This window comes from Anopheles merus, chromosome 2L (assembly GCF_017562075.2).
Source record: "Anopheles merus strain MAF chromosome 2L, AmerM5.1, whole genome shotgun sequence".
In the NCBI taxonomy this organism is placed as follows: Eukaryota; Metazoa; Arthropoda; class Insecta; order Diptera; family Culicidae; genus Anopheles; species Anopheles merus.
Window position 1 is genome coordinate 15,540,550 of NC_054083.1, and position 19,821 is coordinate 15,560,370.

Consider the following 19,821-nt stretch of genomic DNA (forward strand, 5'->3'; position numbering starts at 1 on the left):
GTGTTGAATGGGGGGGAGCATTTGATAAAACGTACGTTCGCAGAAGGAAAAGAGTTGTGAAATGATTATTCAAACTGGTGAAGACAACTTAATAATATTATTCACGGTAAAATATTGAACATGTCATGTTTAGATTAATTACCCACTTTATAGCACTTGCTGCCTGCACTTAAATATTGATTATTCCACCGTTTGTATTGAACATCTCTGCATGCAATAATAGTCTCATGGCAATCACTAATAAAATAATCCATGACAATATTGCTTTCATCTTGCAAATTATGATTCAAAATTGATGTGTGCAATAAAATGTCTTGCATCACACGAAATAAACCACATGATATCATACTATCACGTAATACTTGCCGCAACTTGGCGTAATTTAACTAGCATCGAGATTATGGTTTCTTGGAATTCCCTTCGGTTCGCTTAAATGTAATTGATGAAACGTTGCTCACATTCAAATTATTTTAAGAAATACTACCATATGATACTGTATTCTTTCATTTGACATTAGACAGCTTTTCTTATTATTTTACTTCTTACAACAAACCTCATCATTTCTTGCGGAAGAGATGCAACTGTTCTCTGGAGATTTATTGCACCAAGTAACTCACAGCGGCACTGCACAATTGCTTAATTGCACTCGTAAAAATTACAATTTGAATACAATGCAAACACTGCTCGATGTCACACTGTGCGAACATGTGCCAACACACACACCGACGATGGTATGAAAATTTATTTTTGCGAAGAAAAGAAACGCAAGGCAAAGACTGACAGACTGACAGCGGCAAAATTGGTGGTACAGGATCATATTTTCAATTTCATTTTCACAGCCCCCCTTCTTTTGCCGTGCATCGGTCGTTGATCGAAGCTGCTGCTGCTGCTGCATTTTGATCGTTGCCGACTTCGCTCTTTGGAGCGTGTTATTCATGAGACAAATTCCTTGAAAAGCAATAAAATGCCCGATGTATGTAACGATTTTAATATGGTATCTTCCCCCGTTCCCCGGGCATGGAAGATCTGACAAATGAAACATTTTATAATTGTCTCTTCCTTGAACCGGAAAGATCGTTTGAAACGAAAATGGAAAACACTCGCGTACGAGAGGAAATGCTTTGTGATGTGTGTATGTGATGAGTTTCCTTTTTTTGTTTGTTGCACATCGTTGCGACTGTGTTCTGATAGTGTATTTTATTTACCACAGAAAATGCATACATTCAATTTCCGGTCAATAAAAGTTTACTGAAGAAAACCAAATAAAATCCTGCTCATTTCATTATTATTATTATGCTATTTGAAAAAAAAAAAATATTTTTACGTTACGAAGTAAAATTGTAAAAAACAAGTAAAACTGCACCGCAAAAAGTCCCTTGCTGCTTGATATGCTTATTTATGCGTAACCGATTCATTAGCTGTCATTATCTAAAAACATAACATGGGCACAATGGTACACTCATCTCTCTTATCTTGTCGGCTTTTCCCTCCTTTTATGACAACCCTCGCCTCGTACCGGTGTTGGACCGATCGGACTGTCCATCCACTGTGGAGGTGCTTCAAAAGTCGTTCGTAGTTTGATTGCAAAATGCCAAACCCAAGACCAAAGAACCCTCCTCCTCCCCTCAGTGCGATCTTCCCCTTTTTTCCACACCTCGTCTGGTCTGGCGTACACAAAAGCGAAAACTCGTCAGATAATACAATCGCCGAAAAAGCCGACTGCGTCACTCAGCCGGCTGCGGTCACACAAATGCGACGGAAATGATGTACAAATAATTTTAGAGCAAACCTTACCCTTCCCCACCCCTCCCCAGTGGTGACATTTCCTCTCCGGCACCGGCGACATTTCCGCCCAGCATGCCGATACGCGGTGACCCCTGAGCGGTTTGGTACTGCCACGGAGGAGCTGGATGGTGTCCCATCGATTCGATTCCGATGCCCCACGGTCACCACTTTACGGGGCAAGATCTGAACCGACAGGGTGGCGGTAAGAAGATGTCTTGCCCGACTGAAGACGCTCTCATTTGTCACCGGTCACCGGAGGGACCCCGCGGCAAGACGCGCGATCGGCACAATCTTTCATGTATTTTCTGTACGCTCTAATATGCTCCCCTTCACATCGATCTATTTTTTCCGTTCACTTGAAATCTGTCACTTGAATTACCATTATACACCTCGCCACCTCCCTTTGCTTCTGCCGGGCACCGGACCGGATGATGGTCGCTTACCGTTTTGCTTTATTCATTCGATTTTTTTGTTTTTTTTTTTGGAGAGGTAGTTTTGTACGACATTTCGGTTGGCCAAATACGCCCACTCAATCAGCACACCGCCATGGTCATCCCAAAAATATCTATCACTGCCCTGCCCGAGCAGAGCAGCAAGCCACGGGGCCACGGGTGGACAGAAGCGGATGCGGCACGCCATCCATTGTCGTCGCCGTAGGACCTCGTCAATCATTTTCTCATCAATCGGCCTCGGTTCGGGACGGCGAGACCTCTGCCAGACCCACGTCGCAAGCAGCAAGCGGCATCGATTTTGACAAACGGACGAATCCGTCCGCCAAGGAAATCGTTTGTCAGCGCCGAGTACACGAACGAGTCCCGCTGGTGGTGAGGTAAATATCGAATGATTACGGCCTCAACCCCCGAGCCCTGAGCATCGGGTGAAATAGAAAGTGACATTTCTATTCCCGACGCGTAGTGAACGGACGGGGGCACGGATGCAGATCGAAGACGCTGAGCATTTTCCGCTTTATCTCAAACGGTTATTAATAGGTGTGCGTCCTAATGAGCGGAAAAATAAATGGCTCCCGTACAATGGGGGAAAAGTAGGTTTTCCTTTGCCTTTTTCGTAATGTGTCGTACCATGGTGCGGTATGGTTATGTCACTGACGGCACACCTTCGCCCAGATTGTTCCACTTCATGACGCCGTAAACTGTTTGAAGTCTTTACTGAATAAAAACAATAATAATTTCAATTTCGCTAACGAGAAATGTCTAACAATAACCGGCCAAGCAAAAGGCACCGCTGGTCTCACACTTTACTGGTAGAATAGGGAGCTTAAATTGGAAGGAAAAAAAAACATCTCCCATCGCAAGACCAGCGAGTCCGGCGTTGTGTCAAACAGCACGAGGTGGATGAAAAATGGTCAATAAATAAATTTGTTGAAATCTTGTTAATGCCCCCCATTCCATTCACTTCGTTATCACGCGAACTGCAAACGTCAACAGCTTGTTTTATGTATGAAGCAGTCGTGTGCACAACCATGGGAAAGGTGCGTCAAATTGGTGCTGACTGCACACAGATGCACTTTGAATGCATTTATAAATATTATAATCGAATTATGCAACCATTCAGCACCGTTTCCTGCGGGGTTTTGTTGTTGTGAGGGAGTCAGAGAGAGAGAGAGAGAGAGAGAGAGAGAGAGAGAGATAGCCATGTTTCCTTTCAATTCCCAAAGATTTTTATGGTCTGAATTGATAAGTGCATGGAAGGAAGTCAGAATTTATCTTTACGCCTTGCACGCTTCTTGTCGTTAGCAACAAAAACACCAAGTTTTTACAATTCCATGCACCTTTCTGTGCACCAAAAGATAGGAATCAATAAATTTGTAACACTGATAGGTACGTGCCGTTGCTAATCGATCGTGCAAATTGTCGAATGAAAAGCCGCCTGCCCGGTCGCCTCCAAAAGCTTCCCCGTTTAGTGAATGTAACACTTCAATTTATCAATTTACAGCCTGTCAATTTGGCGGCGCTGCTGGCCAGACACTCCCCCTACCCCTAGGGAGCAGCCTCGAAAGTTGCCCTGCCTCCAAAGATCAACTGGTGATCCCGGCAGTAAAATCCTTTCTCCATTTCGCGCTGACCGCGAGCTGGTTGTGGGGGAGAAATGCGAGGAAAGATGATGATACCGCACGATGTATGTGCACAATCAACAGCTGCTCTTTTTGGTTTGCTAACAAGACGCAAGCCTTCCAGGGGGGAAAAAGAAGCAGCTTGTCTAAGGTCTACCAAAGAAGCAAGGAAGCAAGGTGTGAACTCATTCCGCGATCTACGCGCCTTGTTGTTTCGATTTCACACCGCGGGTGTGTGTGTGTGTTTCACACCGCTTTCGATCGGTTCGCGTGTGGCTCGAATATTACGGGATGGTAGCGATAGGAACACAGTTTCCCCGCTCCCGGGAGTATGGACCGCGAAATCAGATCACACGGTGGTCCGTCCGCGTGCGGAGCAAATATTCATCGTCTTTGTTATTGCACACTTTCGCGGACTGCGCGGTCGCTTCGGGCGGCGACGAGAATCACGCGCATAATAAATGCTTAATATAAAAAGGGAGCGCAGAGGGCAGATTTATTACTAATTGAAATTTAATTTACAATTTAAACCGATCGGCCAGATGTGGTTCTTTTTCCGAAGCCCTCGCGCAGAAGAGCGGAAATGGAACGATCAAACAATGCTCGGCTGCATGCATCAACCCGGCCGCGGTATCGACAGATTCGATTAACATCGGATGCGATAGTCGTGTCTGAGTTTGATAGCGATCGAGTTGGCACGATCGCTAATCGGTTACGATGCAGCTTGTCGAGATTAAATATCTGGGGCACGATTTTTGTCAATTGCCTTTGCTTTTCAATTGGCTCTGTTGTACTTGATAATTGAATTTGCTGCACATCGCAACAATTGCTTTTGATTTAGTGGATTCAATTGAAAGGGTTTTTTTTTAAATCAGGAAATCGTTGATATTTTTCATAAAAATCTAGTTTATTATTTTCCAAAAATACAACGGTCTATATAAACGACACCTTTTTTTACTAAAAAATCTATACATTTTACAATTACAACACAATTAAAAGTATTATATTGAATAATGCATATTGGATGAATGCATATTAGTGGAGTAAAGTTATAATCAACATTTTTAATTACAAAACGTTGTAATGCGTTAAGCTGTCATACGTTTCTCAATTATTATAATAAAATAGCAAAAAATAAATATATCACACAAATCATCCATAGATTAATTAATAAAAAAACACAAAAATATACACGAAAAAAAATCTAAAAAAATAAAATAAACGAATCTTATTGAGCAAAAACTTTTCCAAACAATATGAGAATACTGTTTCAAAATTCCCACATTGACGCAAACGTAACAAATGCCATGTCAGCCTGCTTATTCAAGCTAATAAAAAAAAATTAAGCATTCATTGCATGCCCACAAACAACCGATAGGCAACCGATAGCCAACCCAACCCGACACCCTCGACGCCACCACTTGTTATCGTTTGATTGACGTTCAATCGATTGAAGATTGGCTACTGCAAACAGCAGGTAATGTGCATGTGTAAACGTTCATCTGATGATTCCGATCGAACACGTCCATTTTCCCGGTCGGCAGTGACTTGGCGGAAACTGAACTGCTTCAACCATCTCCAAAAGGACTCCCGCACAGCAGCCCGTGTCGAAAGCTTGTTGTCGAAAGAGTAAAAGCCACGGCAGCAACTTCTCGGTGGCATCCTGTTTTTTTCTTCTTCTTTTTTCAATGGAAGCAACGGGCAAAAAAGAAAACAGAGCGATAAAAAGGGAGCACAATGAAAATGGGATTCCCGGATGACACAGCAAAAACAGCACTACGGTACGGAACTGAACCTTGTCCTTTTGATGCTCAGGCACGAGCCAATGTTCTGGTTAGTTATTCGATCAATTCCCTAATCCCGCCACACCCGACCCGCAACGCTTTGTGAGGAATTTGTTTACAAAATTGTTTAAGTGCCGCGGCTAAGCCGGCCTCCATTTCAAACGAAGCGCGCGCGCGCTGTACAATCCGGAGTCGGATCGATCCGACTCCGGCACCCTCGGAGTCGGAGTTGCTCCGGACTGTTTAGCGGGGGGTGCATAGTCATCAACTCCGAGTTCGGATCAGTCCGGATTACTCGGATCACTCCGGATTACTCCGGATTACTCCGGATTACTCCGGATCACTCCGGATCACTCCGGATCCGGAATGACTGTCCATTATCGTTTAGACAATTCTTGATGAGCTCATTGACTTTGAAGTCGTACATCGAATATGTACGAAAACTGATCCGGACTGATCCGGACTGATCCGGACTGATCCGGACTGATCGGAGTGATCCGGAGCGATCCGGAGTGATCCGGAGCGATCCGGAGTGTCCGGAGTAATCCGGAGTGATCCGGAGTGATCCGGAGTATTCCGGAGTAATCCGGACTGATCCGGAGTCGAATCCAGTTATGATCCGGAGCCGGAGTCATATTTTGCGCACCGGAGTCGGAGTTGATCCATGACTCCGCTCCGGATTACCCATCACTAGCGCGCGCTCGCCGACTGCCCTTTGCTGCTGGCAGTTGGATCGATCGTGATCAATAGGCTCGGCCACGGGTTTCGTTCTTGTTCGGCCATGTCCGACCATTACGGACCGATCTTTTCGTTGGCGTTTTTTTTCTGTCCCGTTCTCACATTGCGAGTTCTTCGTGCGAGTTGCAGTGAAAAGACGGCGGTAGCGAAACAAGTTGATTATGTTGTGATGTGTTGCTTGTAAACAATCGACACCAGCGTGTGTAATGCATCCACGGAAACGATGATCTGGCGTGGTGGCAGGGGCGGTGGTGATGTGGCTGGTGGTAGCAATCGAACCCTCCGACAAGAACAGATTTTCACTGCCGCGGGAAAACGGCGGCCCCTTTTTTATTTGGAGGGATTTTGTTTTTTTGTATTCCACCCGCCCGGTTCTTAAATCATGCAAACAAATGATCCATCATCGGTTTTTATTACGCTGCGATGCGCTGCGAGTGAGAGACCGAAACGATACACACCTCGATCAAGGGTGGGAACGGTTGGATGGGAGTGTGTGTGTGCGTTTGTGTTTGTGAAAAGCTTCACTTTTCCTATCAATCGCCAGACAATTTGACGCCTTCGGGCGGGGAACGCTGGTTGGCTGTGGTTTCAGATGTGAAACATCAACACACCAGTGTTCGCTGAAGGTAGTGCGCGATGGTGTTCATGCAGCCTGTGCTGTAATCAACATATGATAGCAAACGTTCCATGTCCCGTACGTTGGAAGCAGTTCTGTGCGCTGTCCCGAACCAAAAGGACCATTCGAAAAAAAAATCTTAATTCTTTTCACACGGCATTAAACACAATCAAAGACGAAAGGGAAAGGTGCGGCAAGATTTGGGAGCAACAAATCATGCCAACACTATTCATCTTGTTGCCCCCCCATTGAAGTGTGCGCGGTGCGTGGTTACAATTTCCCGCCCAGTACTCGGAAGCTAAACAATAAAAAGCAAAACACAAACCCCACCCGATGAATTAATGCACAACTATTCTTTTTTTCCATTTTTCAGCTGCTAACTACAAAGCTCCAGCGAAAGAGTTCGCCGAATGCAGACGATCCGCACACAGCTGTCGGAAATATCGATCAAGCAAACGACGGTCAGCAAGCCTGGCTGCCAGGCCATATTTCCGCGGTAATCTGGCCACAGTCAGATCAAAGGATGCTTTTCGGGTTTGGGAAATAAAAGAAAGAAATGGTATGCTGCCAGTATGCGATCGATCGGGGTGGAAAAATCCACCAACGTGTATCTAATTTCTCAAAGGCAAGCATTCGGAAAAGGCATTGTTGACTTTGTTGGTTACTATTTTCTGGAAATTCTGAATTTGCTTTTACGAAGAATTGGCGAAAGCAATAAAAACATTTGTATTGAACAACTGAGCTCATTAAAGAACAATGTTAATAAAACACGGACAGTTTATATGAACAGAATTTAGTATAATTTAATCAGACAAACGCAACGTTCAATGAAACCATTTCAACACCTTAGCATGTCAATAAGTAATTCCGCTCAGACATATCAACAACTCCAATAACTCAAATCCCACAAAAAAAACCTGTCACGTTTGTGTGAAAAATAAATCGATTTCTAGATCCCTAGCAAGCAAAACAAAAAAAAAACACGTAAACGGCTCCACAAAGGCAACATCGTTAAGCGCTGATTGAAGGAAATCAATCAAGCAAAGCGCGATATGGTTTAATTTTGTTTTTGTTCGCACCTACAGAGACATGCACAAATCAAACTGCATACAGCAAATCACCACCACCGTGCCACACGGTTTTGCATCGATTTGCACTAAGCTGTTGAAAATCAGACGTACAAGGTAATCAACAACGGCGGATCGACCCAGAACCGGAGTCAAGCGATACACCTCCCGCAGCTTCGATTCCGATCGAACGTGCGATCGCGTTGAGATACAGCTTCCCCCTTCAGTGGGTCACTCCTACGGTACCGTCCCTCTCAGCCACTCGGATCAATATCGGATCATTTATGTGCCTTTTACTCAGACCCAGGACCAGGGCGAAACGAGAGTTGGAGGAACCGGCGAGTAGGGCCGGGCCTGTTTTGACTTGACTGTAGCGCCTCACAGCAACGCCTTATAGGTACCGCTGTAACCCTCGCGTGGCAAGTAGGTCCCGGGGCAGTAGGTGGGGAAATGCATCGTTACTGTCCAGTGTCCAATTATTCAACATAAACTTTTATTAATCATTCGCGACGACAACACGATCGCGTGGTGCAGATACAGCAGGAAAAGGAGCAGCCAAAGCATAAGCTCCACACTCCCCACCCCGGAGGGCTTACAAGGTTCGCGATCTAACATATTGGTCCCGAGGCGCCGTCGTCTATCGCCTGGCTGCAGAGGACGCAAAAGCAAGCGGGGTCGTTAAAGGTAGACAAGTAACAACAACAACAACAAAAAAGGAAGCCCCAAAGCCTCGCTTGGACCTGGACGGCCACGGAGAAATGGTTCAAATCAATGATCCTAACATCGGAAGAGAATCAATTCCAAAGCAATTTTGAGACGCTATGCTGTAGCAACTTATTGAGATTGCTGAGGAAGACAAGGGGAGAGAAGGGGATGGGCAGCCTAGAGAGAAAGCGCACACACCGAAGAAGCAGCACGCTCCGTACACCACCCGATCACGGTGGTGGAAGATTGATATATTGATTTCGGATCAATTTGACAGCGAGAAAATTGCGTTCCTTTTTTATTGCTGCGCGCCACAGATCGAACGATTCGGTGTTTTTTTGTTGTACTGTTTGGACGTTAGGACCTTTTCTCTCTCCCATCTTTCCGTCCCAGTGTGCGGAAGATTTGATCATCCTTTTTCGATTTGAATCGTGAACTCCCTACCACCACACCAGCCCTGCGTCGGCTAATAATTTCATGAGTCTAGTTAGACACCTTCTTTCACCCTACCTCCGAAACAACATTTGCGTATTGGAAGCAGTACGGTCGGCATGATAGGCAGGGCTATCATCATCATCCGAGCTGGTCCGATTTCGATCGCACTACGGCCAACCTGCCAACGAGTGTCTATGAGTGATGTTTTTCGTTTTTCATTAATCTCTTGGTGATATGAATGATTGCGGGGTTGTATTTTTGGGGAGGCAACGGGCGGACCAAAGCGAGTAGCAAAACAGTGCTCCGGGTCCCTCGATCAGTATCCCCTGCAAGGCAGTCGTACAATAACAGTGTAAATTACGATTATCTCGTACGAGCTTCTAATTTGACTTTGATTAATTGTTTGATACGGCCCGTGCGCTAGCGTTCCGTTTGGACCATTTAGGGTTGGCTGTCCCAGAAATAGTTACAACGAAGAATTTTTCACGCCTTTCGGTAAAGTTTCCCTACCGTGTGTCAAGCGTCGTGCGTTGAAACATTGTGAGTTGACCCTGCATTTTTCTCATTCCTGTGTATGATAAAGCATTATCAGCGCAAATGACAAAGCAGGGGGGTTCTTGGCGTTATTTTTTAAGAGAAAAAAAAAAAATGTTTACAATTATCGTCTTCCGTTTGATATGTTAACTGTACAAACATTATTTATTTATCAGAACGTGACAGATAACTTGTCAGTTGGGATAGACGCCATTGCGCATTGCGTCAAACTTAATTCAAACAGTGAAAACTGGTTCGGTGGTCGGCAAAACATCAAACCGTAGTATCAAAACAGGTGCCAATCGGAGTCACTCAGCTCGCGCTCCTTTGTCCCTGCACAACACAATCAATCAAAAGCGACCGATGATGGTGATGTTTTTCATTCGAATCTGGGTGATAATTCGTACCACAAACGTTTCGGAACAGCGTTATCGAAATGCTCACGCGCGACCGGGGTAGGATTTGCTGGGATTAAGCGAGGTTCACACACAAACAAACGACCATCTGCATCTCTGCATTTTCACGTTTTATGAACCATGCAGCGGCCGTGTTTTGCAATCATCACTCTTCCGCGTGCGTTAGAATTTAAGCCCGTACGGCCGTTCGCCCGCTGGGCGACATAAAACATGAACCACGCATTAAAACCTGCGCACGAGAACAATTTCTGCACAACGGCTGCACTGCTGCATCCTCCTCTTCCGAGCGTCATTCATAAGATGCCATCCCCGTACCATGCCGTCAAACGGTGTGCACATTCGGGCGGGTGTACGCATTTTATGAATGTAATTCAAAACCGGCCGACGACCTACAACGATGCAAACGGATGCACACGGACGTTTCGGATCCTCATTCATGGTGCGACTGGCGATGGGTCGTTTTCTTCCCGTTTTGGGGCAAAGATTTTGCCAACCGAACGCGCAGGCGAGGATCGTAAAATATTAAATTTTAACCTTGCGCAACGCAATTTCCTCAGTTGCAGTTTCTGCGCGCTTTTACTGTCTCGAGCGACCGATGAATGAAAGACGAAAAGGCTATAAAGTTAAGAACCGTCTTTCAGGAGGTGGTAAAAAAAATCGAAACACAGCCTGTGAAAGATGACAGCACAATGCCATCTGAACGCTCAATAAGAGTTTACTAATTTGAGAGTGAAATCTCGTAATAGAGGTGGAGTGCAAACCTTCTGCTATTTTCCGATTGCAGGACAGAGCGATGTTTGAGGTGAAATGCAATGATTATAATTAACGCACATAAACGTTCTGGCTGCTCGAAAAACACAAATGCCAAAAATAAATTGGAAAGTATCAGCAGGAAAATAAACCCTTTTGAATTTAGTGTGCATTTAATTTGATCCTATATTCAACATTGATTGATTTGGAAGTACGTTTTTAAACCGAACAGCCAATCTACGATTGGTAACAGTTACTTGCATTTGAGCAAAAAACAAAGGCAAGGAACGAAAAGGGGAAGAAAAGTAATAAAAAAATAATTGCTGCCAGTGCTCTGTCACTCTCTGGAATGATTAATCGACATCAGACGAGAAGAATGTATCGTAAGCAGTACTACACTGGCAGTACCTAGCTTTATCTTTTCTTCCCTGCATACAATGTGATTGCTAAGGGAAAATGTCCATGAAAAGTAATACACTCCCCAAGAATTGATACTCTTTCAATATCCGGTTGATAGCGGAAGAATTTCGTGTCCCTTCGCTTTCCGCTGTGCCCCGCTTCACCAGAGAACTTTGGTGAGTCAGCAGAAGTAAAATTCGTAAAGATAATAAAATTGTCCTTTATCATCCACTTACCTCGCTTTTGCATGAACAGGAACAGATCGTCCAGAAATTCCTTCCGCTTCGGGTCATCGTTGATTTCGTACAGCTGGAAAAGAGAGAGAAAGAAAGAGAGAAATGAACGCGGTGCGATAAGTGTTAGGACGGGAAGGAAAGACAAAAACACCGCTTTTTGCTGCAACCACTACCGAGTGTCTAGCAATGGCGTTTTAAAATCGTACTTTTGAAAACTGTTTCCGTCTATCGTGACACGTCCGGTCGGGCGGGGGCAGGTAGGTAATTAGTTAATAATTTAAGAGTCAAAATCAATTTGCCTCGTCAGCCATTGGCAGGGTGCTATCGGTGGAAAATGCAATCACGCTTAACCTGTGCCAACTGCCGGAAAGTCAGCCGAGGTCGCTGCCCGTCGATGCAACATACACTCACACACGCACACAATGCACCTCACCTTCAACCGAGTGTGTATTATCGACCATCGAACAGCGCTTTCGGATTGGGCGATGGGTGGAAGCCAATGCGTATAAAAGTGGGAGGTAAAACGAAAAAAGGGCAGCACCGTACCGAGATTCATTCAACCGCTGCCCCACCGGTGGAAAATGGGATGAGATGATTTCAATAACACTTTTAATCGTTTCAACGCATTCGCACGTGTGCTGGCTTCTGCGTGAATTCAACGCAATGCAATTGCTGGGGGAAAGTTTACCGTGTACACACATTATTGTTCCGTTTTTGCTGCTGCTTTACCTGCTACGAATGTATGAGTGTGTATATACATACAAGCACATACACACACATACACGTATCAACATTAATTACAATTGGCATCAGCATTAAACTTATTTAAATTGATTGCGTGCTTCGTGAAATTATTTTTATTAGCGTATAAGAGAAATAGCGCAAAACCGCACGTTTGCTTGCACGTCTCCACGCCAAAGAGGATGATCCGTGTGAGGGAGCTCTGGGGACAAGGGAGGGGATGGGGAATGGTTCGGTTCGTGACTGCAGCGCTACCGAGAACCGGTGGGCGTCAAACAATTGTACCAGTGGCACAGCGAGGATTTGTTTCATAGTTTCTGTAGCTGAACGACGATTGGTAAGCTTCTGTTGGGTGCTTAGGCTAGAGTTTCACACACGTGGGTGGTTTTGCAGTTACTTGCCAGACAATACTTTGAGCAAGCAGGGCAGCTACTTATTTCATTTTTATGTAGTTGTTACAACAAGAAATATATCAATTTGTTAAGAATGAACATATTTCAGCTGCTGGGTAAGTGAAACAGCTCTAACGCGTTATTCTAAACCATCTTAATCAGTTTAATGTACAGGAAGTCGACACTTAAACAAGGTAAAACAGTCATAGGAGAGCACAACCTATACAACGACCCAGCACACGCGGTTTTGTAATTGTCCCCGTAGCGGAGTACCGACGGCACCATTACCTGGAAGCATTTCCACGGTCACCGCGATGCAACAGCGAAATGGAACCATCATCGTTTATTTGTTGCTACCCCAACAAAAGTTTCACCTCACTCAATAATACCAATTTTCGATTGCGTGTGAAAATGAAGGTCATCCCGTATTGGAAACCGTTACCCGCCACCAGCCCCCAAAATGATATTCCACAAACAAATACACATACACACACACATACTTCCGTTCGCTGTCTGGCTGGTGTGGAGACAGATAGTGAATGCTGCTTGCAGTAAGTAGCATCGCAATCCGTTGCAGTTGCTGCATCAGCAGCAGCCGCAGCAGCAAAAAATATTGTGCCGCCAGTGAAATAATATGATACTAATTGCAACATACCTGCAACTGTTACAATTACTAGCCGGCCGCCATCGATGTAATCGGAGCAGATGTAAGTGCGAGATAATCAATGAAATAAATATGCAAAATATGCACCGAGTGGAATTATACGTTAAATGCAACAAAGTTGCACTGGACCGTATGAATACGCACTGCAATGCGCAATACACGTGCGGGTGCCCAACGAATTGTTGGTTAACTAACTAATGCAAACACAATAACTTGTCTTTTTGAAAGATGAAAAGCCCCTAAAGGTTGTATAATGGTTTTATGAGTTTCTAATGTTTCGTTTTCTGTAAATCTATATTTCTATGATTTTGCTTGTATTCTACTCTATCTCGTTGCAATATTGCCATAAGGTTATACAAGACTGTTAAACTTCGATATAATCTTTGAAATATTAAAAGGTATATAAAGCTCCACTTGATTACATAACAAAATTTTATGTAATTATTAAGAAACACTAAGACAAGATTTGGTAAGATTTGATCCCATAAGTGTTTGTGTACATATATTAATGGTTGAATGGGGTCTCTTCTAAGACGTTAACAATACATCTGTAATTTTCAGTCTACGAGACGATGTTAAATTTGTTTATCGATTTTTATGTATTCAATCAATTTCAAGAACCAAGAGGTTGAATCTAAACATTTCTTTTAGATTTCATTCAAGAATTGCGATGAATGGTGCTGATAGTTTTCTGGCGAACTATTCAAAGCTACACAACAAAGCATTCAAAGACACGAACACATAAAAAGTGCCCGTCACGCAATCCTATCGCACTGCAAAACTCCTAAATTTTGGTACAAATATTTGGTCCTATCGATTTGCGAAAATCGATCTCGCATGTTGCAGGCATAACTGGACTGGGCTGAAAATGCCTTCCAATATAATTGCTTTTGATGGTTGCGTTTTTGCGACCTGACAAATTGGAATGATTTGCACCTGAACGGGGGCCATCAGTCGAACGGGATGACCTGGTCTGTGGTGCTACCAAGTGCTACCGAAAATTTATCGTATGCGTCAACCGCCGTAACGCTTCCGTTGGTTTGCTCCGAAGGCCTTCGAGCTAAAAATTGCAGCTATAATAATCCTTTTCCCCGCAGAGCTGCTACGAAAACAGCGATAATGTAACTAACAAAACACATCAACTGTGTTCTTGATAAAATGAGACAAAAAAAAAAACAAACCAACCGACACACACACGATCGCTAAGATAACGAAACATAACCACCGAACAAAAGAGGCAAAAGAAAGTGAAAAAGAAAACTGAAAAGAAACCAAACAACTAAACAGTGTAATTGCAATCGCCGGTTGCAATGAAGAAATACAACAACAGCAACAAAAAATCGTGAGTAATTTTGCATATTTTGCATACACCGTTGGTCCGGTCTGTTGCCGCTGTTACCGCACGTGTGTTCGCAGTGGCCGCCCCGAGATGATGGTTTTCAGCGGGAGCATGTTAATGTAAAAATGCAAACAGTGCCGCTGCAAATGTTCGGTAAGGTTGACGTCGGTCTGACACAGCATCCACTGACAGCTGTAATTCGAGCAGACGGGACATTGATGGTTACATGGATTCGGTGGTATAAGAGTAGTTTTATGTGTTTAGCGTTTGTACGAAAGTTCTAACACTTTTGCAGCGCGTTATTTAGTGTGTGTAAAACAGTAATTAAACGCATGTAATAGTGAGATTTTTATAATTTACAACTCGAGTGACTTGGTGCTCAGTTTCCCCGATAACAATGAGCTCATCATTTTTCGTACCAATAAACGTGAGATGGTAAAGAAAAGCATGCAGCAAAAGTCAACTTTAAGTTACGAGTTTGTCATAAAACATTTACTATTAATGTCTTTAAAACACACATACACACCCATGAGATGCATCGAGTGAAACTTTCAATCTGAAAACAATAGCACGCTTTATTTACTGTAGATAAGCTTTTCCACCAGAAAGCCCGCACTCGGGCCACTAACCACACCGCTAAAATCGTTCACATCGTAAAAAGGGTGCACGGGCGACATTTGCAATCCAACCAAACCATCTCTGGCCGATGGTTCCATGGGTGTAATAAGTAATTTTCGTGGTTTTCGAAACATTGCGCGCGCGTGTGTGTGTCTGCACGAGAGGAAGTTTGGCGTGAGAAAAGCTAGTGGTTCTTTGCTGCACCACGATATCCATTCAAAACAGGCGGACAAACCCAAGCTTCCTCCTGCCAGCCAGCTAAACATATGTACGCATATTAACCGTTGTTAAGACGGCAACATTATACCGTGATGCCATTGCCAAACGGTGCCCGCGTATATATGATGTGACCTACATGTGCCAGCCGTGTGTCGAACGGTACCACCACCGTTTCGGTAGAGTTTCGAAAATAAAAACCGCAAAAGCACATAATTTTTAACACTTTCGTTTTCGCTGCCTTTTTTATCCATGACAACGCTTTCGATTGTTTCGCAAAGTAGGTGCCACATTCTGTGGCATTTCCTTTTCATCGTTTGGTTGGAAAAAAGAGAGTCAAAGTATGATTAGATGGACGTGAGGTGATGTCGTCGTTGATGTCGGTGGAAATACCGAGTATGATTAATATGTTTTCCCCGAGTTGACATACTGGCGACGATTGTTCATTGGTTTGATTGAGAAGATGTTTATGTCATTAAATCATGCACAACTTCCTGTAACAAACAGCATATAAATGCATGAAAACAAACGATTTGTAAGATTGGTGTCATAGCCACATCGCATCATTATTATACGTAAAACCAAAATCAATCGCTTTGAATGGTGAATTCTACATACTCGTTTAGAAGCATCATGTTAAACAGCTCATCATAAAAGGCGATTATTGAATACGTAGCCGGTGCTAAAAATGTTCCACCGTCAGATACAGTCAGGATTGTTACCATTTGTCATCGGTAGAACGCAAACGGCCACCGCACCAAAACCCAAATCGACCAACATATCAAGTTGTTCAACCACAAGAAGCAATGTTCAATTTGATTGATGGATATCTTCCACCAAATCATGCATGAGCCAAAGCCGCAGACATACGCAAACGCACGCCTAACGTCCCCTTTGCCACAACACATCCGATTACGGCAGCACGGAGGGGGGAAGGATGCGCCATAGTTTTTAGCACCTTCGGATGATGTCGTCGCATCACGGAATGGTATGCAGTCAATGTGATCGTGTGTCTAGTTATTTTTTGTTTCACTTTCCAAGTCGAGTGTATATTTGGATTTTCGAGGCAAGTTAACGGTAGTTGTTCTTGTCAGCTATGCCCATCTAACCTTTCGGTGGTAGCAACAAAAACTAAACCAGTGTTAGGAGAAATGGCGGTGCTTGTAGCGATTGGGATTTTTTCTTCTTCAGCAACGATCGAAACCAAGCACATCACTCACTTCCTTCCACTCGATGAACAATCTCCGACGCTCACTACTGAATGGATCATGTGTAGTTCCTGGTTCGAAATCGCAAAAGCACTGCTCCCTACATCGTAGCGCATCATTAACTAGATCAAATCACTATTTTCATCGTCAATTAGAAGCGTTCCATGACGGGCCAGCAAGCCAATGGTTCCCAGAAATAGATTGTCGAACGATCAGGTCTTTCCCTTTCTTCTAATGGCGTACTGCAAGAACATGTAAAATAATCAATCATTTAATTTCGATCATCCTGAACGATCGGTGGTGAGAGTGGTGTGCAGGGAGATCATCATGTCGTTACCACAGCGACCATAAAAAAGCACCCACCACACAAGCAAGGTCTTTCCACAACACGAAAAATTAATTTGTATTAATACAATTTATGATTTTAATGCCTATAACGAGATCATTTACGTTTCGTGCCAGCCAGTCCTATTCGGGCAGGACGGATCAAGGGGGGGGGATCTTTTGCTAACTGCACGACACGGCTTTAGCCTCATCGAGAGTTTATCGTGTGCTTCTAGCTAGGAACAAAACTCTTCTCTATCCTCCTTTCTATGCATTATCCCCATACCCTTATTGGAGCGAGAGCCCAACACTCGAACCTCTTCACTCAATTAAACGGATCCAACCACGGTTCTTTCCATCCCACACGCGCACCAACAGCAATTTGCAGCGAATAGAAGATGTGTGGAAAAATGGTAAAAAAGAGGCTTGCTTCAATTTTTCTTCTCTAACGATTACGATCAAAGCGCGCCATTATTGCGCTCATCTTCAAGATCGACTAAAGTGGTCGTCGGTGGAGGCGGAAGCCCCGGCAGCTCCAGAAGAAGCAATGATCGGCTCCAGCTCGGCACTACACCGTTTGGAAGTTTGTGATCTGAGCGATCCGATCGACCCGACGGTTCAACATCTTGTACAGTAATAATAAACGCAATCAATCATCGTTTCACGCATAGACGATATGTAAAATGATAAAAAAGTGGATGAAAAGACATCGATTGTTGATTTGCAAGCTTTTTTTCTGGCTCATTGATTGAGAAAGGACTCTAATGGGAGATGGTTATGGAAAGTTGCATTACACAATTATGAAAACAGGAATGAAAGGTTTTCCATTTAGTGCTTACAAAGAGCTATGTATGGATATGAAAGTAAATTAACTTATTAATCATAAAAAATCGTTCATCTCACAAGCAACTTTTATAAATAATGCACTAACATTAATAAACACGCACTAGAGACGCACCAGTAGTGAACATAAATTATGTCCTCCGGGCGACATAGAACTTGGCCAAGGTTCAAGAAATTTCTCCTTCGCAATTTAACTCTTTTGCGCTTGAGAGAACGCAACCGGCGACTCAACTACGACACTCCAAAATTTATGACTTCAATCTGCTTCGTAAAATCGTTCATTTTCAAAAGTGCACCACCCCGGAAAGGTGGTTTTATATACGACGCATCCTGAAAGCAAATCTAATGCATCCGTGACCGGTGCGGGCACCTCGATTCCGCTGCCCGTGATTTATGATCCATTCTTGATGCGACTGAGCGGTGTGCAACGTTGTAGCGGCTAGCAGCTCTCGGGGGCTTGCAAGAACGAGCAGCAACATCTTCCGCCGGGACAGGTGTGCACGGTGCAGCACGTGAGAACTTTACTGCGGGTGCCAGATTTGTGTTAAAATACTTTACACTCCACGTATGGCAACGTTCAGCATACATTTGCACAAAACGTTGTAGTATTCGGTAACATTCAAACATTATTTAGCGAATATGTTGTACTTTAAGAGTAGTATTAGTTGTTTGTTATGCAAATTTTTTTGATTTTTCTTCAATTTGTATGTGTGTTTTTTTTTCATATTGCAACAAAGAAATTAATCATATATCCATATAACCATATAACTTACATGTAAAGATAAATATATTGATATTTATAATTCGTAAACGCACAGAACTTGCACAGCTTAACATTGCTCGGCTCCCTTCCATCACAGTGTGACCAAAGTTTTTATGGGGCTCGCTCATCATCATTGAATCGTGTTCCTCTGGCTGGCAATACGATGTTGCAGCTACAACAATACCATCGGTCCAGAACCGACAGAAGGGGCGAACGGACGGACGGATATAAATGTACAACATAGATTGATTTGAATTTGACACGCCTCTCACTCGCGTACGGAGATGGTAGTCGGAGGATAAAGGGAGGGGAAAGGGGGAGGTGCTTCCAGACCGTTACTGCACGTATAAAAAGTTTAATAAATTTATATTTTTATACTCCACTGCAGCCTCATAAGGTACAGCACTTTCTTGGTACGAGCAGGTTAGCAGAGGCAAACGTACATAATAACGGATAAATTGCGTACTTGCTGCTACACTCAAAAATTGAGGGAAGTTGTGTAATTTAAGAGCAAGCAGAGAAGTTTGTGAAATTCGTTAAAATATTTGCAATACAACCATCAAAGTTTGATTTGAGTAAATGTCATGTTTAGATGTAAGGAGTAGTTAAAAGTCATTCAATCATCATACGACGCTACTCACTGTTAGCCATACACTGTTCCGATTCAGCGCTTTGTGTTGGTGGCTTACCTACAAAGAAAATAAGAAAAGTCGATCAAAATAAACTCATTTGCATAATCATCTAAATTTGTCTTTGTTTTAGTGTATCATAATAAAAACATTCTTTATATCACACATCCTTTATAACTCTGTCACAATGCAGTAACGCATCTGCCTATAATTGCCAAGCATAAAATGTATCATGTGAGTAGGTATAATCATGTTCACACCATCGATGTATCATTTTGCAATCGGCTTAAATCGATGCAAGAAAAAACACCTTTTCAAATTTTGGTGGGATCATTTTTCATCAGCCGAAGGATAATAAAATAAATTGAGTGCTTCCCAATGGCCGCAAAACATCGTCACATAACATGGTACAATTTTCACACACCAAACTTAAGCTCATAATTTGCTTAATCCTACCGATCCTCACCGATACGCTTTTTAAAACATTGTTACAACAGGCGGCAGGATGAAACTGCACTCCATTGTTTGGGTGGTAAAACTGATAAAGG

The 19,821-nt window shown here is 43.4% G+C and overlaps 1 protein-coding gene across 1 annotated transcript in view; it reads right to left on the reverse strand.

Moving 5' to 3' along the window:
* Positions 1 to 19,821, reverse strand: part of LOC121593706 (protein dead ringer-like) — a 106,895-nt gene that overhangs the window by 25,101 nt on the left and 61,973 nt on the right. The window contains exon 6 of the mRNA XM_041916296.1: positions 11,537 to 11,609. Coding sequence (XP_041772230.1) covers positions 11,537 to 11,609 — 73 coding nt within the window. The remainder of the gene's footprint in view (positions 1 to 11,536; positions 11,610 to 19,821) is intronic.